This window comes from Enoplosus armatus, chromosome 9 (genome assembly GCF_043641665.1).
Source record: "Enoplosus armatus isolate fEnoArm2 chromosome 9, fEnoArm2.hap1, whole genome shotgun sequence".
Taxonomy (NCBI): Eukaryota; Metazoa; Chordata; class Actinopteri; order Centrarchiformes; family Enoplosidae; genus Enoplosus; species Enoplosus armatus.
The window spans coordinates 19,646,052-19,660,498 of record NC_092188.1 but is presented as its reverse complement, the minus strand read 5'-3'; the positions used below and the strand labels follow the sequence as shown (position 1 = coordinate 19,660,498).

The 14,447-nt window shown below is 41.8% G+C and overlaps 1 protein-coding gene across 1 annotated transcript in view; it reads left to right on the top strand.

Annotated features, from left to right (window-relative positions):
* LOC139289728 (myelin basic protein-like) overlaps positions 1 to 14,447 on the top strand; it is a 37,208-nt gene that overhangs the window by 14,878 nt on the left and 7,883 nt on the right. Inside the window, exon 3 of the mRNA XM_070911345.1 lies at positions 5,592 to 5,661. Coding sequence (XP_070767446.1) covers positions 5,592 to 5,661 — 70 coding nt within the window. The remainder of the gene's footprint in view (positions 1 to 5,591; positions 5,662 to 14,447) is intronic.

Genomic DNA, 14,447 nt, shown 5'->3' with positions numbered 1-14,447 from the left:
GTAGCAAAGGAGTGATCTCACTCTCCGGGTTGAAACTGAAAAAAAAAAAAAAGAACTCATAATACACAACCACTGTTAACATCCATTTGCAATGAGCCATTCATTTCTGAGCCCATTGTGTTGTTTGTGCAGATATCTGGATATAAGACATCATGTGAAGATATTTCCTGCCCAGCTACAGTGAGAGGAATCGATTTTTCAGCTCTCTCAGACATCAGCAGTGAACATGGGGTTGTGGTATAAAGGCCTCAGAGTCACAGTGCATGCTTTTCATTTCTAGACTTGCATTTTCTTTTGCTGACAATCCATCGCAGCAAAGACAGAGATACTAATCTCTCAAACTGACAACAACCTTAAAAGACCAGAATGCAATGCAGCCTACTGTCAAGTTAACTGGAAAAACTACAGAAGAGGAAGTTACTCTTTCTGGCTACATGACTACCATTGCTTTAACTATTACCAGTGCTCTCTCCACCTACAGGTATAACTAACTGTTCACATTCTCAGATGGTGTTGCAAGTCATTCTGGGAAATGTAGGTCATTCCTAAAAGAAGAAGAATTGGAACAGTGTGCAATTCATTTTGTGAAATACAGGAAGTATCTAACTGACAGAGAATTAGATAAAGTGCATTGAGTAAACATGGGTGCACCAAAAGAGAAAATTACAACATTTGTTTCAATGTGTTACTATGAATTAATATGCATTACATATCAGAGTGCATTAATGAATAACTGAGTAGCAGCAGTAAAATAATCACTGATCAGGTTTGTGCACTTAGCTTGCATATGTATTTGCACTTTAAAATAATATGTTTTCACTTTTAAAGTCACAAGAAAAATGGCTTTTAGGGTGAGGACTAACCAATGAATTAACATTATTGAATTGTTAGAACACCTATGGCTACATGAAAGCCTAAATCCACATGGTGACATGGTTGCAGCAAATAGAGTCTAAAGTAACAAGTAGCTCAAGTTGTAATGAGACTTACCTTTCCAATTAAATCCTGTTGAAAAGGAGCTCTAGATTTGAAACGCTTAGCAGTTGGTCCTCGCAGTAAAGAAGCTTTATGGGTGTTCAAAACCAATCATGTTGGAGAGATTATTTTACAGTGTAACTTAACAGTAAGACCTGGCTTCTTCAGTCCTTCTTTCTACTTTGTGCCTGATTGTGATACAGTCTTATGGCTGAAACTACTGAATTGAAACTGAAGTCTCCAGATGAGGGAGCTTGAGGCTCAGCTAGTGGACCACCAGCCTTCAGCGACTATGAGTTCTGCCACTGTACCCAATTAGAGTGCTCTGTGTGTTGTTGCTGGCCCAGCAGGCTTGTTGCTGGCCCAGCAGGCTTGTTCCTGTCGCTTGTGTTCCTCTGTGTGTCACATTTGAATCGTAACTGCACCTTTCCCATCCCAAGTCTGTTTTAACCACAACATTAAAACAGGGATACCGTTGGTTGGTGGAAGAGGTATTGGTATTTTCCTCAAGTGGAGATGACATCAAGTTACACTTCAGCTTATGGATCATAATTCAATCTTCATTAAGACAGCCATGAATCTGCGAATTCCTCATTCTGTATTTGTGAAATGTTATTATGTGTTTCTGTTTTGCCTTTACTTGAGTCATCACATGTTACAAGGTGTTTTCCTCGCGGTAGAAATATTGTATTTCAGTGAATATTGAATTCTCAGCCACAGAGTCTGAGCCTAAGAAAGGCTTTCATTTCTGAATGTTATCTTAGTGCCCTATGGCAGTTTGGCCTTCATTAGGGTTCACTAATTACTCCATTACAGCTCTAAATAACAGATGAATGTTAAAGTTGATTGTTCTCATGACATTTGATTAACATTATTAGGGTATAAAACTGGCCTTTTGAAGGTAGAGCTACAGAGACTCCACTGCGCTTTTTATATCTTGGTGAAAAGGTGAGATGATCCAATCAATGTCTGTGTGGACAGGATGAAACACTGAAGGGCATAGCCATCACCGCGCCACAGATAGGAAGAGGAACTTGGATTCCTTTTGAAAGTCTCAAATCAGCCAAGCCCTGAAAGGTGTTCAAATGGCTGCACTCTTCCTTCCCTCTCGCTACTCAAACATAAGTACTTAGGCACATTGAACCACATCCAGTGCCTGAGTGCTGAATGGAGATCAGGGGGCTGAGTGGAGCAGAAGCAGCAGCCACCACGAGTGTGCGAGTCTGAAACAAACATCAAACAAGAGAACGTGCTCACAAACATTAGTCTTAGTACCTTTGAAGCAGGACAATCATGCGGCACATATACAGTGATAAAGGTGGCAGATTTACTAGATACAGTCGCTTCTCTGGAAGACTTTTTAATGTTTCCACATTGATGGCTCATTTTAAAATGAGAATCTTGTCAAAGGGGTCCGAAGTAGGCACTGGGATACAAAAAACCCCCCCAGCATTGTTCTTGTAGTGTTTCAAGTGTTCATTGTAAAAAATAATAATTTGTAGTTAGTCCTAGCGTTATAAGAAAAAAACGTAAGATCAGACTGTTGTTGCGTTCTAAAATAAACCTGTTTGGCCGCTTAGCTTACTTGTTCACACTTTCAGACAGTATATTTTCACTTTCAACGTTACAAAAGAAAAAGGACTGATGTGTTAGGCAAAGGTTAACGTTACCTCGGGTGATGTTGGTCAGTTGCTGCAGTGTAAACTTCCCCAAATCCAAGAGCAGGACAGAGCTGCTACATTGGCCTAAACTCTGATTGCAGCCAGGGCCGACTTCCTTTGGATATGCAAGTCGTGAACAGGACTTTTTTATGTAACCTGTTAGCTTATAACTAATGTAACCTCGCTCCTTGGCCTTGGCAGAAATCCTTCGTTACAACTGGAGGTGGTAAGCTAGTTAGCCAAACATGCTAATGAATCCAACTAATTTAGAGCAGACAAACGCACTGTTTTTGTTTCGGCTACCCCACTCTCAAAACCATTTAAATGCAGAGTATGGCCTTCCTTGCAGCCCAATGTACACCGCTTCAGCAAGTCCAAATCTTGATAGGCCTGCTGTGCCTTCTTGCAGTTGCTAAGTTCTGACTGGACAATCACTGTTCACGGGGGGGTGTTCAGGCGATTAGGAGGTAATGGTCGGGGAGAATATGTACGTGTGTCATTATACGGCACTATTGGCAAGCCAAAAGGCCATCAGGTAAGGACCGACAACATGAATAATTGGCAAGTGTGATCCTAATTAAACAGTTTTGCCGATCTTCTTTACATGCCGCAGGGTCAGATAATGTTTCACCGTCTCCCGCACCAACCGCCATGGAAGCTCTGCTAGACAAGAGCTATATTTAATAAGCCACCAGTAGTGAGTAGGTGTGAAGTCACGCTGACCGCTGCTGTTCAAGGACGGCATCAACCTGCTGCTCTGGTCCACTTAGGAACATGTTCTCTTTCTCCCAACACCCCTTGTGTTAATAATGAGGACCAGATACAGTGGAGGAGAGTAGCGTAATCATTTTAGTTTTTTAAAGGTGTATATAAACAAAATAGTTATTCAGGGCTCTATTTTCATGTTGGTGCAGAACGCTGTGTCGCACTGGCGAAGTGGTAATTTCCAGGGGCACACTGAGGTTATTTCGTCGACTGCACCTGGTTTGACTCGCCATGCGCCCCAGTTTGATTTTTTTATTATTTCAAACAGCCCCAAAAGCCCACTACTTGCAGATTTAGTCTTATGAGTTGCCTCAGCATCTAAAAATATCAGTTCAACAAACATCCAATCACCAGCGGCTCAGCTCCTGGATTGTGGATTTGTTGTTTGCATTGCTAATTTTCTACACTTACAAAAAGTGCGAGGCTGAAGAGAGGGAGAGAAGACAGCTGTGTCTAAGCGTGTGGGTGTGCGTGGACGAAATCCAACAAAGGTTGAAAACCGAGTGCTTTAATTATGGAAAGAAGTGCTAATGTGCCCGACTGTAGGAATGCAGTGATAATGTAAGCTCTATCAATGCACACAAATGTGAGTGCAATTTGTCTTCTTTCTCTGCCTTGCTTTCTCTGTGTCTCTTGCTCTGTTGGTTGAGGGACTTTGGTCTAGCTGTTACATTTCACATGTTCAATAAAACAAACCATGTACATTTTTATGGCAGAAATAATGGCAAAAACGGTTCTAACTTTGTGTTAATCACTCATAGTGCGAAAAAAAATTCAGGGCCTTTAAAGTCTCTCTTTTTTTTTCAAAGTCAGAAATGTAATGTATCCGTTTTTATTTGCAAGTAAGAGTAAAAGTAATTGTATGGGGCCGGTGTTGTTGAGATAGCGATCACTCTCTATCCACAGTACAGTAGGACTGTTGCTTTGGATTCATTATCGAGCTCTTTGAAGGTATGAATTTGTTTGTATGTAATTAAATCTGAATCCGGTATCGAACCTGTTAATTGAATCTAAATCTCTTCTGTCATCAAAACAAACTTGCATAATTTGTTCACGTATTTAATAACAATGAAAAAAACATTTTAAAAACATGCCACTTTGTTGACCTTTTTATGGTCTCACAGGACTGTGTCACAGTTGTGCTTCTCGTTATGCTCATTTAATGGTGAGCAGCGTGCCCACAATTTTTGAATGATTGTGTTGATTTGACCCACTTGTTGGCAAACCCACTCAGAAGTGGAAACCGGGGAACGTAAGTGTTGATTGTCATCAGGGAGGAGGAGGGAATCAGTAAGAGGATTTACATAACTTGAGGATTAGCAAATGCAGATATTTAGTCCACTTGGAACCGCTAAAAAGAAACAAGTAACAGAATCCAACTTTACTTGTTATGAATTGCTGGAAAGAAACGAACATGACACAGGGATTTGTTAGATTTAGCACCAAGGGATAGGGGAGATTAAATTGTGTGACTCAGACGTGCCAGTACAGGTGGGTATGACAATTCAGCTTGCACAATGTTTAACTTTTGACTTCGTGTATTCAAACAGCTTGAATCACACCAGAGCTGAATCAATACTTCTATATGTCTGAAAAGCCTGATACGACAGGCACATGTTGTCAACTGTAATCTTGACTGACACAAGGAACTAGTTAGTCACAGTACCAACAGCAGCTATCATCTGGTTTGAATTGACCATTTCAGTTGCTTATTTCCATTCTCTGCACATGCTTCCACTAGCCTATTAGCCTGAAGGACTCAAGTATGGATTTACTTGTTAAGCATTGAGTATTATTTTTCAACTCCCTCCACTGTTTTTTTCATCATTTCTTGCCTCATTTTGACACAGTGCTATCCTGTGAAACATACTAAACATGCACATTTCACTTTCATTTCAGAACAAAACTGAAATCCTGTTACACAACACACGAAAATCCAGACGAACATGTCATAAAGATTGTAGAATCTCAATATGTATGTGATTCAAAAGGCGCAGCAGTGTCTTTTGAATGTTAAATGAATGTGCCTGAGCATAATTCTGCTGTAATTATAAAGCCCAAAAGCGAAATAGGTCTAACTATCTCCCTCCGTCGTTCTGCTTCTCTCTGTCGGTCTCTGTCTTTTGCTCTGTTGCCATGGCACCTCGGCACCTCACCTCTTCAATCTGTTTTTTTGTGTTCCTATTGAAGGCTCCGTCACCTGAACCCGAAGCAGCGCAGACAACAGCAGTGGATCCTGAATCACAAGATGAAGTCTTTGGTAAGGGGGCAAACCACAATGTGAATTTACATGCCTATTGACATTACTCTAGACATACATGTTGTTATACTTCGAGCAGTTCTAACAAATGAAGACAAGAGAGTAGTAGTAGTAGCCTCTGCTACTGCCAAAGTATGACTGACGCTTCCTCAGTCCTCTGAAAGCCTGTTTGGCTTAGAGGACTATATGTCCACTTGCTAATCAGCAGATGTAGTGTCAGTGCAGAGGAGCATTTATGCACAGTGAATATAAATATGTAAATTAGTAAAGGTCAAATGTAACTGTACGATTATGATCATTGATTGTTTACAAAGCTACTTGTTGGACTGGAGATGTCATAATTAAGTTTTTTCCAAGTGAGTTTATCATTGAGTGAAATATAGATTTTGTGGTGGTGTCGCAGGCAGTGCTTGTGGAGGCAAAAATGTGTTACCAAGAAATCAGTGGAACCTGGAATGACGGCCTTAGATCCACATTGACACGGCAGCTCCTTTTAACTCGGCTATCTTGGCTCAATATCTGTTTTGAAATAACAATGAAACGCTTTCGCTTAACCGGCTCTGAAGCTGCTAATCCTGCGGCGCGATATTTGTGCGGCGCGAGCAGCCCAGCTGGTGACAAGTTCGCAAGTTACCAATGATGACTGAAAGTTAGTGGTTCGAGGAAGCCAACCTTTACTCGTAATGAGAAAATCTCAGAAGTCGGTGTTCTGTGCGCCCCAAAGTTTCTTTTCTCACAGCTACTCTTAGAGAAGTGTTCCCCTCAGTCACAGTCTTGGTGAAGTGATGGGTGTGTAGGGACAGGGGTTAAAAGGGGCCTCTGTAATACTGCAGCTCAGCAGATGAGGGCAGAGTTTGGTGCACAACAAATAGGGCATCTGTAGGTTGGCACTAGGTTGACTGATTTCAATGCTAGATGCTTTTACAAATTTGGATGAAGGGTATTATCCTGACAGCAGAAGAAAATTGCAATCGCTATTGCAAAGTATTAATTAATAATGAGGCAACAGCTCTGCATTGATTCTAATTAAAGGTAAATCCGATTGGATTTTCTACCGGGATATACACTGTAACTAAAGCATGCATAATAGATCAAGCTATATGAAATAATACCACAGAAAAGCAGAAATCAACATGTCTTTCTTTCTGTCAGCATGAAGAAAACCGCCTCTGAGGCTTCCCGTCGGCTCTTGTCAACTGTGATGATAGGAGCTGAGTGGGGATGCAGCCTCAGGCACCTCCTAGGGTGAAATGATTATTTTTTTCCCCACACATACAATATGTGCTGTGGCCAAACGGCAGGAGCCAAACATGACAGACTTACAGTGCGTCGGCCTCATGTGGCTGCCTGTTGGGACTTGGCGGCCAGAAAAGAAACCACGCAAAGTAATGAGGAGAGGTAAGACGTTTGGAAGAGGGGAAAGTTTGTTGTTCAATCTGCAAGAGAATGAAACCCTCAAGACGTTTCCCCATATTTATCTGGGAAGAGCACCGAACGCTCAAGAGACAGGGAAAGGAAGACAAGCGCAGCCTGTTTTCGCCCCCCTGTGTCAGTCTCGATTGTTTTCGGGGTGAGCTGAGGTGGAATGCAAGAGAGGATGTGGCCACGTGCACTGACTAAAGCAGCTACAGCACAACAGATGATAGTTGGCTTGCAGCTGCTTCTTTGAGTTGTAAATGGCTGGTACCACATTTCTTCTTCACATTGAACCATCACGGGCAGATCAAATGTACTTGAGGCCCCAGAGATAAATATTAGGTAGATTCATAGTCCTTCATGTGACTCATATAACAACTACATTTTCTCATCAGGGTTGCCAACTTTTAACTACCAGCTGGAGTGAGATTGTGTTGGAGATTTCTTTTGGTGTTGGTGGGTGGGGATCTCATTTCTCACAATACAATGGAGATACAAATTTACAGAGCTCACTTTCAACTCAAGTCTCGTACAGACTGTTTCTTCGGGGAAAATTTTAGACTGTTAATTCCCTGGATTACCTATTCAGCTCCATTGTCTGTGTGTGTATATATATATATATATATATATATATATATATATTACTGTAATAGAGGATTTTGAAGTGATGCTGATGTGCAGATTTTTGCCTTGCATATCACTTGCATTTCACAGCTATAAACTAGCAGTGAAGGCCAGAAAGACCGGGCTGGATGTGGTGAACCTGAGGTGGATGTTTATATAAATACTCTGCCCTCCCAGTTCAGCTTCGGCTGCTGCTGCAGCACCTCTGACAGGCATACAAATCGCTTCCCTGTTATCTGGACAGAACGCACAGACTGATCTCTATCTCTCTATCACGTTATATTTTATATATACCATACCATATACCATATGTGCAAAATATCGTAAACCCACTGTTGAGTGGCTACCAATGTTGCTATTTAATTCATGTTACTATGATATGATAAATGAATACTAGGTGCGCAGAGCAAGGTAACAGAGCAAAATCACAAGTTACTATATGAATACTTTAAAATGACATCACACATTACATGCTAGAATGTGGTACTTTAAGTGGTGCAGATCATTGTAAGATCACATATGTTCTAAGTCCAGTATTTTAGTGATATAGGATATTGTCCAAGGCTCAAAATGGTGGCAAACTGTGAACATGTGTTTAGATTTTGTTATGATTCAGTAGACTTGCTTGATTTCTATACTGTGTTTATGAACAGTACTAATTATGTTATTCAGTGACTGGGAAAGAGGGCCCTGTCGTGGGAATTTTAGGAAAAACAGAAGACTGGCAACTTGTGGTTTTATTCACGTCTGCAGATGGACGGCCCCGACAGCAACTCGGTTGCTCCTGCCCGGCTGACCGTACTGCATCTTAGAGTGGTCTGCTTTTATACAGCATGTACAGCAAAGAATGTGAACACTTGTAAGACATACGTCACTCTCATCATCACCTTGTAGGGAACAAGGCCACAATAAATGGTAATTATAGACAACAGAAAATACACAACTGAGAACACGTCGAGAAGGCTATGGTCCTTTGCTAGGGTCAAAGGGCACCACAGCAAATACCTGTGACCTAAAATAAACTCTTCAGGGTGAGGAAGGGATGTGTTGTATTTTCCCACTACAGGCCGCCAGCGGATGGATGCACTAGCTGACTGATTTCCAAAGAAAGGTCAATATTGATATTATGCAAAACCAATTTCTCATTGTGTTTGTCTTTGTGTGTGTGTGTGTGTGTGTGTGTGTATGTACGCATGTGCCTGCGTGATTGAATTTGTGTGCATTTGTATCGATGTCATGTCATGGCAGCTTGTTTGAGCTTGTAATCATACCTCCTTACCAGACAGCCCACCACTGTGACTGTCTGTGACTATTCTCACTGATGCAGCCAAGTTCTACCTTGCGGATTAGCTACTCGATATGCTCCTTCTCCTGCGGCTAATTAATGCCCCATGTGTTGAACACTTGTCATTGATCAGCGTGGAGCAGACTTCGAGGATCCACCGCAGACACAAGTGATACTTCAAAGAAGCCACCCACACAGCACACAGTGCCATTACTTTCAGCCTTTGGGGACGACCTTGTTGCCAGGCTCAGTCATGAAGTTAGTGGACAAACAGTAGGCTACTGTACTGGTGACCGGGCGTGCTTACACTAGTCTCGACTAGGACGACCCAGCTTCCTCACACAGATGCTTCTGGCAGCTCAAGGTGGGAACATGAATGGTTTAAGTGGCAGTCTCTTTAAAATGGGAGGTAAGCAGCAGACTAAAACGTGACTGCAGTGTCTGCCACTTCTGCTCATTCAGGTTGTAGAAGGAGTTTGCTTCAAAGTGAACATTATTGAGCTGTACGTACACCATGAGGAGAAATAATGAGCTTAATTTTAGATTGATTTATCTGGTAGATGTAGGCGCGAGAAGACGAGTAAAGGCTTAGAAGCTGAACTTGAAGAGCAGTTTGTCTTAATTAAGTTTGTTAGAAGGCTGAGTGAAAATCAAAGCTCTGCGTTTTGTTTGATAGTTATTGGTCAAAAAGCTGCTTCAGAGCATCACGGTGTAGCTTCCACTTTGATGCTTAATGTTTAACTGGATCTTTGCTCAGTCAGCTTTCTGATAGTGTGTAAAAATCCCCTTTTCTTATCAGTTTCTAACTCTTACTGAGGGAACATTGCTGTTAGGATACATTTAAAACCTCCCTCTTACCTGTGCACCAAGGCTGAACTAATTTAGCGCCATTAGGTTGATTCGGGTTGCGGGAAAAGGAAAATAAAAGGAATTTCCACCAAATTGGCGCGGTGTGAGTGGTTTATGACGGGCAGGTTAGCCATGCTTTATTGGAGCCTGTTTTGGTGTAGCTGTCATCAGCAGGCGTCATGACTCATCCCGGCCTGTCCAGCGTCTGGGGATGTCTCCATGCAGCACTTCCTGTTTGCACTACTTTTCCACGGAAGGGCAAACACCACCATCAGCTGTGCGGCTGTTAAAAGCCCATTATGGCTCCATTACCTGGCCCAGTCTGCAGCAAGCCCTCGAACAGGAAAACAGGCCCCCTCTATCTGCCCTGTTCCGTCCTGACTCTGTCTGGGTCACTGTTTCTACATCACCACAGGGTGAAGTGAGGAGAAATGAACAGCGGTTGTAGATAGAAACCAGGGTGAGCCGGAAAAAAAGTGGGATGGAATTCACCGTGCTTGCCAGACCAACCATTTTAGTGAAAGGTAGCTTAAAGGGCCTTATGGGTAGTTTTGCATGTTTTAGCCAACAACAGCACAGAACCTAAAAGATGATGGGCTAGACAATTCTTCCATATAGTTAGTTCAGTTTTTTTCTCAACACAACCAAAAGGTTACTAGACTCTTTTTTTGGAATAAAGTTGTTAATGCTGGTTTGTACCAAATGCACAAGAGTGCATACATTGCCTGAGGTGGTGCTTGGGATGGAATGCAGCTCATAATACTATAAAGCAGCTACCTGTGATGCTACTCAATACACCAGACCAATCACAATATTCATTTTCTTACCTTTGCTGATGTTGCCATATTTTTATTACCCTAACCCTGGTATGATTAGAGAGTAGCATTACAGAAATGAAAAACAAAATGAACTTTTTCTCCATTCTTCTCTAAAGTGGAATTTGTGGCTCGTTAGCTTTTGAGTTTCTTCTCTATTCAAATCTCTATTGAAAAGATCCTTCCCAGGATGGATAAATGAATGAATTCCATTTGTTCTCTCACCGGATTCACAAAACTTCTAAATCTTTACTGTATCTTGAAGGAGCCCAGTTATAAAAGCAAAACTTCAGAAAAGCTAATATGGTTATAAAACCCTGTATTAACTAATACACAAAAGTTTCTCATCCAGCACACTACGTGCATGTATCGTTTCCTGTGAAAACTAATTTGAATCCTCCACGGAAAAGGCGGACTCCGCCAGCAACAGCAATGAAAAATATCATGTAGAGAGGCAATTACAGAATGCAAATACACTAGATGACTATTGCTAAAACAGTTACTTTCATAGATTGTATTAGAAGTGGACAATGATATACTGACAATCTTAAGGATTGTAATTTTTATACCCATGTTATCCAAAATCAGATTATGCTATACCTTGCACACTTTATAGGTGGATAATATCTTGAGTGGATATAACAAAGCAGCATTTGGGGATCTGCAATATAGAAATTGTTAGAGAACATTTAATGTACAACTAAAGCACCCAATCACATCGGCTAATTCTAATGTTTTATCAGAATTCTGAAACTTTCCTGGACGTAGCTGCACTCCACAACCTCCTGAAAGTGCAAAATAATGATTGGATGCGCTTCCTGAATCAAAAACATAATAACAGCATTAGATGGAAAAAGCAAGCAGCTGATAAAGCTTTAGACATAACACGAGAGGAGACTCTGAATATCAGTTTTCATTTTGGATTCATTCCTCCTCAAGGTCACACTTGAGCTTCTATCAAGGGAATTGAATGATATTGGTGTGAGCCAGTTATCACTTATTTCATACACTATGTGCTTCCTCTGTAATTGCTTTAGGGACCTACTGGCTACCCTTGAAATCTTACGGGTGGAACAGGCTGCTTCAGATTGCATTGATCTGGTCCGAGCCTGGCGGGGTTAGTCAGAGTGCTCTTCTTTACTACCGGCCGAGAGGGAGCAGGGGGAGGATCTAAGACTCCGCTGCATCTGTGTTCGCTCGTTACTAACTCTGTAGAGAAGCTTCTGAAAACACAGATCAACCCGTAATGAAAACAGAATCCGAACATGCTCTTTAGAAATTAGATTCCTGAGATGTCTTGTGAATATTATAATATCTGGTTTAGTGTCCAATGATGGAGAGCTGGGGGAGTTAATGCAGCATTGTGTGTCGTGTACACTGCTGGGACATTCCCTCCATCTAGACTGCACCGCTCCCTCTGCTTTCTTCAGTGATGAATGTATTTTCTTCCCTGCCGGCGTCATTGTTTGCAGTAAACACCGAATGTAATATTTATTTTCAGTGGATAAAAGAGTAAAAGGAGTAAAATGTTTTTTTTTATGGATTGTGGCTTCACCAGACATGAATAACCTTCAACTCCAGTCAAACAGCCTCATAGATTAGCTACTGTAGTTGTCTTTAAAATTTAAAAAAGTACAGCTTAACATTTGAACTGTTATACCTCCCTAAAACCAAAATAATATGCACCTTTGGAATATAATTATGGCTTGTTGCTCATTCACATACTCCCCAATTTACGTTTAGAAGGCTGCAGATTCTCCACAAGAGGGAGCTGTTCAGGCAGGGCAAGTGGTAAGTTTATTTGTAGAACACATGTTATACATGAAGGCAATTCAAAGTGCTTTTTAAACGTTACGTCAAATGCAGCGGAAAACATAAAAGACGGGTCAAGTTTCATATCATCTGGGAGTTTGTTCCCATTATGTGGTGCTTGGTAACAAATCGCTGTTTTTCCGTGTCATACCAGTTCTACCCATGCCAGTCTGCGCCACCTATAGGAAAGGAAGGTCATTAGAGTAGCAATTTAGAGCTGTATATGTATATGTCAATGTCACAAAAACATAACTGCAATCTTAACACCTGCGCCACGTGCAGGCAATAACTGCTGCATTTCTTTTTCCACTAGATATGAAATGCTCCAAGAGAAACTTCTCTGATGTCAGCTTGTGGTTGACAGCCACACTCACACAACATTGACATATTATCACCTTTAAAAACTTGATGTGGCAAACTTGTTAGCAAACGTTTATTGTTTATTTACACATCTAGCAGATACGGAGCAACACTAGTTATCATTTGCAGCCCCATTTACATCCACCTGTTTAATGTAAGTCCAATATTCACTCTCCCTTTCAGCGCTGGTCTGCTCTCTATCAATTCCTGAGGGAAATATCTGGCTCCTCAGCAGCTAAATGCTGCATTGTGTTCACCAGCTAGTTGCTAACTGTGTCAGTCGGTTTATCAGAGCTTTTTTACCTGGGCATTAAAACCAAACAATTAGCTGAAGCGCTCCATAGAGCTGAAGGTAATCGGGTGATGGTGTGTTAATGAATACGCCCATGTTTATATACAGTATATTAATATGGATCATATTCATATAGTCAGCAGTGAGTTAGCCTTCATTGCTAATTTTTCTAATTTAGATTGACTGGTATTAGCTGTGGAAATGAAGAATCTCATTTCAAATATGCTTTCAGACTAGCACAGTGTAGTCATGTAATCATGCATGGAAATATTACTTACTGTGTATCCTCTCTGCCTCCGACCACATTTGCCTTCCACTACACCCTCAATATCCATTGGTCATTTTAGCATCTACACCTAGCCAGAGACTATGTGCTTTTTTTGCACGTAGGTCTTGCTGGTTCACATCTATGTGTATTCTCACTGAGAGGGTGTAAGCACTGCTGACTATGCATACAGCACAGAATTGAGAACATGTACGAGCTTGTTCCCCCGGCTGTGCATTTGTCAGTCGTACGCATATAGGAGTGCAGTGGCTCAGTCATTTGTCTCTGTGGCGGAGGCTGACACTCGCTGGTACGGGCCCTGGCACTGCCAACGTCAAGCACCTCCCCTCCTTCCCCCTCAAAAGCTCTGATTGTTAAAGGTCAGCATCCATCACTGGACCAGTGTTCTTTGGTTTGACACCATTGTTCAGATTCTCCCTTTCTGTCCCCTCTCACCTCCGAGCTCTTCCCCTTCAGGTTTTTTCTTCAGCTTTCTCAGATGGATGAATTAATCTCAAGATCACACAAAAATGCAAAAGCTGCAACATGTACTGCATGCAAAATTTTCCTCATGATCCACCACGTGTGTTCCTGTTTATAGGCATGTTCATTCCCCCGTGTCTGCAGCTTTTCCTAATAGATTTCATGAAGACACACACCCCATCTATCTGTGCATTCTGCGTCTGTGTGTTTGTGTGTCATGTTGTAAGAGATTGTGCCTCGGCGTTGCCATGAGTTCAGGAGACCACGTCATCTGGCATCGACCATCTGGCAGGACAATCACTGAGTGTGTATGTGTGTTAGCAGCAGGGTCTGTGGCCACAGGAGTCCAAGTGGGGAGGGGGGGCGGATGATGGGGTAACGAAGAGAGTACAAAAGTACTACCCTAGCTACTGCATCCCATATGTCAGACAAGATGAACTGGAGTCCTTTCCCCTCGGAGGACAACAACAAACTCAACCTAAAGTGTAGCTTTGGAGGAGTGACGAGTATCTGTGGCCATGTTTAGACGTGGTATTTTTTCATCCAGAAACATGCCGATCGTGTCTAAATCCAGCAGAGATGGCT